The sequence below is a fragment of the Bufo bufo genome, chromosome 6 (assembly GCF_905171765.1).
Source record: "Bufo bufo chromosome 6, aBufBuf1.1, whole genome shotgun sequence".
Classification (NCBI taxonomy): Eukaryota; Metazoa; Chordata; class Amphibia; order Anura; family Bufonidae; genus Bufo; species Bufo bufo.
In genome coordinates this window covers 29,093,666-29,099,839 of record NC_053394.1, presented here as the reverse complement: position 1 = coordinate 29,099,839, position 6,174 = coordinate 29,093,666, and the positions used below count along the sequence as shown (strand labels likewise).

The 6,174-nt window shown below is 40.8% G+C and overlaps 1 protein-coding gene across 1 annotated transcript; it reads left to right on the top strand.

Moving 5' to 3' along the window:
* The first annotated feature begins 1,291 nt into the window (after positions 1-1,291).
* On the top strand, positions 1,292-2,221 carry LOC121005477 (olfactory receptor 5AR1-like). Its single transcript, XM_040438245.1, has one exon. It carries the CDS (start codon positions 1,292-1,294, stop codon positions 2,219-2,221), a length of 930 nt encoding a protein of 309 aa, XP_040294179.1.
* The last annotated feature ends 3,953 nt before the right edge of the window (positions 2,222-6,174 follow it).

Sequence of the window (6,174 nt, the reverse complement as noted above, 5' to 3'; positions counted from 1 at the left end):
TTTTGGGTGACGTGAAGCCTGATTCTCTGCTATGACATGAAGACTGATTCTCTGCTGACATGAAGCCTGATTCTCTGCTATGGGACCTCTCTTCAATTGATATTGGTTAATTTTTATTTATTTTATTTTTATTTTTATTATTTCCCTATCCACATTTGTTTGCAGGGGATTTAACTACATTTTGCTGCCTTTTGCAGCCCTCTAGCCCTTTCCTGGGCTGTTTTACAGCCTTTTTAGTGCCGAAAAGTTCAGGTCCCCATTGACTTCAATGGGGTTCGGGACGAAGTTCGGGTCGGGTTCGGATCCCGAACCCGAACATTTCCGGGAAGTTCGGCCGAACTTCTCGAACCCGAACATCCAGGTGTTCGCACAACTCTAATCTTGAGGCGTCAGAGTGACCATAGATTGGAGTGGACTCTGTCCAATTGCACATTTTTTTTTAGGCATTAGAAACTGTAGCCTAAAAATTTAATTTATCAAAACCTAGCATAGCGTACACGTTGTTCTGCATCTTTCACTTCTAAATTGTACTGGACTCTGTCCAATTATACCTGTTGCTAATCCCTAAAAAGGGATATTTTTTGGAGAGCTTGTTCAAAACATGACATCTGCCCACAATAAGAGATCATTTTTGAACTGTTTTTTTATTTTAAAAAGCATAACAAATCAGACAACACATTGTGTTACTAACCAGGCTGTTTACTAACACCGACAAACATGCATTTGCCCATAGTCATACATGTTGCTGTCACTCACTTTAAGATCACAATTACTGTCTTGCTGTTAAAGATCTTGAAAGAGGTTGGATGCAGCCCAAGGAGACTCAAGAATGTCATCCACAACTTGTCATGGCAATCTATGCATGGGTTGAATTTATTTGGACCCTAATCGGATCTCCTAGAGGATTTGTTCGAAGCAACCTGAAACAAATTTCTAGAAATCCATTAATCTCTACAATTCACCTTTCAGTCGTTTTAATATTATGGCTGATCTATGTACAGTATCATTGATTATTACTTTGTTAGAAAGTAGAAATGTTTGTTTATAACATTTACAGTTTTAACATTGAATGTAGTCATTAAAAGTACTTTTTAACCAGGCTTGATTATTGTCATTCCCGAGAGTTCTAATTACAACTAATTCAATCCTCTGGTGCAAATTTCCATTGAATAAATGTTCTATATATTTACATCTTGTATTTTCCCGTTCTCATTAAAGCTTAACAACCATTTCTGCCGTGTATGAGATTATATCTCTTCTTGAAAGCTAAATATCTGTTTTATGTTGCTAAATGGAGGTGACAAACTTCACTGTCACTGAATTTCATCTCCTCGGCTTCCACGAGCTTCGGAGCTTCCAGTTGGTTTTATTTTTCATTTTTCTGGTTATTTATGTCACAACTTTGGTTGGAAATTCATTGACAACTGGCCTGTTTTGCTTTGATCATCATTTTCACAGTCCCATGTATATACTCCTATGTAACATGTCTGTATTGGATATGTCCTTCACCTCAATGGTTCTGCCAAAGTTGTTGGACATCTTTCTGACTGGAAACAATGTCATCTCCTACAAGGGTTGCATCACTCAGGTCTTCTTCTTTGTGGTGCTAATGGTGTCTGAATACTTCATCTTGGCTACCATGGCCTATGATCGTTACGTGGCCATATGTCATCCTTTACGTTATTCTTATTTCATGAGTCTTCAAGTCTGTTTTTGGATGTCATTGATGTCTTGGAGTATGGGTGTCTTTGAGGGCATTCTTTATGCCCTTCTAATATCATCCTGTATGTTTTGTGAATCAAATGAGATCGACCATTTATTTTGTGATTTGAAGCCGCTAATAAAGCTTTCTTGTAGTGACACACATACTATAGAAATGGTAATTCTTGGACCAAGCGCTGTCATTGGCTTTGTCCCTTCGGTTATGACCTTGCTGTCCTACATGTATATTATCTCAACCATCTTGAAGATTCACTCTAAAGAAGGAAGACGCAAAACTTTCTCAACTTGCTCCTCACATCTCACAGTCATCCTCTTGTTTTATGGGACGGTCCTTGGCATGTATATGAGGCCAAAATCCAGCTATTCCATGATCCAGGACAAAGTGCTTGCCATTTTGTATGCAGGAGTCATCCCGATGCTCAACCCTCTCATATACAGCTTAAAAAATCAGGATGTGAAGAAAGGTCTGCGCAAATTAAAGAAAGCAATGCTCTGTTAATCCTTAGGTCTGTATGGGCATTAATCTGTAGTTAAATACTTATAGGTATGATGTGGTTAGGAAATGCATATGGCTGTTTTTCAGTGTAATGCATAATTGCAGTGGTCCAGTTTGGGATGGTCTCAACACTATGATGGGTCTTACATTAAGGTGTCACCGTGTGTTGCTGCTCTCTGGAGAGATGGTAAGGCATGGTGCACCCCAATGAGAAATTAGTCTACAGAGTCAGGGTTTCCAGTAAACCAGTCTGCTTCTTTACTGGAGAAACTCAAGTACAAAACAGTACAGGCAATGCACTATGCTGGCTTCTCCAGTTTCTTCCCAGGCATAAGAAGAATCTGTGCTGAGGAAAGGCCTGATCTAGCTGTGCCTTCCTATCTCTCAGATGGCTTTACCACCACATGGCTGGTGCCCAAGGGTCTGTTGTTCAGTCGTTCAACTGACCCTATAGTCAAAAGGCTGGTGACCGAGGGTCTGGGGCAGAAGATTCCATTCTTAGCATCTTCTTCTGGTCACTCTTGAAGTCTGACAGATTCTCTTCTACTAAACACTGTTCCCTATTTGAGTACTGCAGAGTCTCAAATACTAAACACTGGTCTCTATCTGCAGAAAACCAGGGGCTCTGACAGCTCTACTTATATACGGTTTCTAACTGACCTAGAACCTTATAGGTGGAGGAGTGGAGAATCACAGCCTACATAGAAACAATGTTTTCCAGAGATAAACAAGTTTGCGAGGTAAACAGCAGAGCTAAACCAGACAGTCAAAGGTCAGTGTGTCTGTTTTTCTCCCTCCAAAACTTTGCATAGTCCCTTTTAGTAACTGTGGAAGATTCTAACTGTGGAACTTATCAGTGCATAGGTAGTATGTCCCAAAGTCTCTCAGTATTAGCTGGCTGTGTATTAAACCTTCCCACAGTGCAGTGCAATAACAGTTGTGACACAGTGAGGGGTTGCTTGATAGATGGGAGATACTTTCCTCCAGGCATGTGCTGCTGGACTGATTGACAGCCAGGTGAGGTCAAGCACTAGATCGGATCTCACAGGCCGGTCCAGGTTCTGCCGACAGCTGAGTGTCTTAAAAGCCAGCTGAATGGCAGTAGGGTGTGGTGTGTGAGGCTTGTGGCTGGAGGCTTGCAACCTGTCTGGAATAACAGGTAGACGAAATCCAGGATTTGACATTCTTTTGCGGTACCCGCAGCACGGTGTGGATTGAACACCCGGACTTAAACTAATGTGACTTTGTTTGTTTTTTGTTAAGCTGCTAAGTGTGAATAAACGCTGAACTTTTGGTTACCTCACGTAAATCACGTGCAGTAGCACAATTTTGAAAATCAGGTCTATCTCCGAAACCTATTCCCCCATCGACTTCTATTGGAAAAAAGGATGCTGTGGTTACTAATGGCATCACGACGGTGCCGCGTGGTCTTACCCTTAGTTTTGCTGGAATTTTATCATGTTTTTACATTTCTGTTTGGTGCTTTGTCACTTGAGTAAGGCCTTGAGGATGACTGATGGTTTCTCGTTTTGTCTGTAATCTCTCAGGTCATATAATTGTATATTTTGATGGCCAAAGCAAGGTATTAATGTTCTTCATGAGGCCAGAGGCAAGGTGATAACACATCTTTATAGAGGTCAGAGGTCCAAATCCCCTTCTTCCTTTTTCTGCCTGTGACTGGACGTATCTTTACTGCAGCAATTTCTTTAACTTGTATTTGTGAAATTAGAAACCCGTTGCTCACAGAAAGATAGAATCTTTCTTTCCTATGAGATGCCCAAAAAATATCCTTCTCCAGTTTATTAAATCACCTATGGTCTCAATGTAAACGGTACACTCCCGCAACTTACAAAATGACACAACAAATAAGGAGTGCATAACACACCAATGTAGAAAAATGCAAATCAATTTTATTAATGTATCGATAAAAATGTACATGATGCATAATACATATAAGTAAATGGGCAGGGACAACCACAGTCCTACATCGCCCTACTATCAGCCCAGTCACATAAATCGTGATAATAATATCTCAATTGAGCTGTACAGAGAATGTAAAAAATATCCAAATGGATGCGATGCAGCAGAAAACATGAAATATATTAGAACTATGTACGTGCCCCAAATACTAAACGGCAATACTACCTAGGTCCAGAACGAACATGTCTAAATACCAGGCGGTGCACAAAGTAATAATGAGGCTACATACCGAGGAGTGTCATTGCCCTGGTGTCAGTCCCAGCTTTGTTGGTATGTAGCCTCATTACTTTGTGCACCGCCTGGTATTTAGACATGTTCGTTCTGGACCTAGGTAGTATTGCCGTTTAGTATTTGGGGCACGTACATAGTTCTAATATATTTCATGTTTTCTGCTGCATCGCATCCATTTGGATATTTTTTACATTCTCTGTACTGCTCAATTGAGATATTATTATCACGATTTATGTGACTGGGCTGGTAGTAGGGCGATGTAGGACTGTGGTTGTCCCTGCCCATTTACTTAGAAACATAGAATGTGTCAGCAGATAAGAACCATTTAGCCCATCTAGTCTGCCCAATATACTGAGTACTATGGATAGCCCCTGTCCCTATCTTATATGAAGGATAGCCATATGCCTATCCCATGCATGCTTAAACTCCTCCACTGTATTTGCAGCTGCCACTTCTGCAGGAAGGCTATTCCATGCATCCACTACTCTCTCAGTAAAGTAATACTTCCTGATATTACTTTTAAACCTTTGCCCCTCTAATTTAAAACTATGTCCTCTTGTAGCAGTTTTTCTTCTTTTAAATATTCTCTCCTCTTTTACCTTGTTGATTCCCTTTATGTATTTAAGTTTCTATCATATCCCCTCTGTCTCGTCTTTCTTCCACGCTATACATGCTAAGGTCCTTTAATCTTTCCTGGTAAGTTTTATCCTGCAATCCATGTACCAGCTTAGTAGCTCTTCTCTGAACTCTCTCCAAAGTATCAATATCCTTCTGGAGATATGGTCTCCAGTACTGAGCACAATACTCCAAATGAGGTCTCACTAGTGCTCTGTAGAGCGGCATGAGCACCTCCCTCTGTCTACTAGTAATGCCTCTCCCTATACACCCAAGCATTCTGCTAGCATTTCCTGCTGCTCTGTGACATTGTCTGCCTACCTTTAAGTCTTCTGAAATAATGATCCCTAAATCCCTTTCCTCAGATACTGAGGTTAGGACTGTATCACTGATTTTATATTCTGCTCTTGGGTTTTTACGTCCCAGGTGCATTATCTTGCACTTATCAACATTAAATTTTAGTTGCCAGATTTTTGACCATTCCTCTAGTTTTCCTAAGTCCTTTTCCATTTGGTGCATTCCTCCAGGAACGTCAACCCTGTTACAAATCTTTGTGTCATCAGCAAAAAGACACACCTTACCATTGAGGCCTTCTGCAATTTTGCTGATAAAGATATTAAACAATATGGGTCCCAGAACAGATCCCTGAGGTACCCCACTGGTAACAAGACCTTGGTCTGAATATACTCCATTGACTACAACCCTCTGTTGCCTGTCCCTCAGCCACTGCCTAATCCATTCAACAATATGGGAGTCCAAGCCCAATGACTGCACTTTATTGATAAGCCTTCTATGTGGGACAGTATCAAAAGCCTTACTAAAGTCTAGATAAGCGATGTCTACTGCACCTCCTCCATCTATTATTTTAGTCACCCAATCAAAAAAATCAATAAGATTAGTTTGACATGCTCTCCCTGAAGTAAACCCATGCTGTTTTTCATCTTTCAATCCATGGGATTTTAGATGGTCCACAATCCTCTCCTTAAGTATGGTTTCCATTAATTTCCCCACTATTGATGTCAGGCTTACTGGCCTATAGTTGCCCGATTCCTCCCTACTACCTTTCTTGTGAATGGGCACAACATTTGCTAATTTCCAATCTTCTGGGACGACTCCTGTTGCCAGTGATT

Bases quoted from the DNA above. Each gene is read 5' to 3' on its own strand.
- LOC121005477 (XM_040438245.1), top strand. From the start codon at position 1,292: ATGGAGGTGACAAACTTCACTGTCACTGAATTTCATCTCCTCGGCTTC.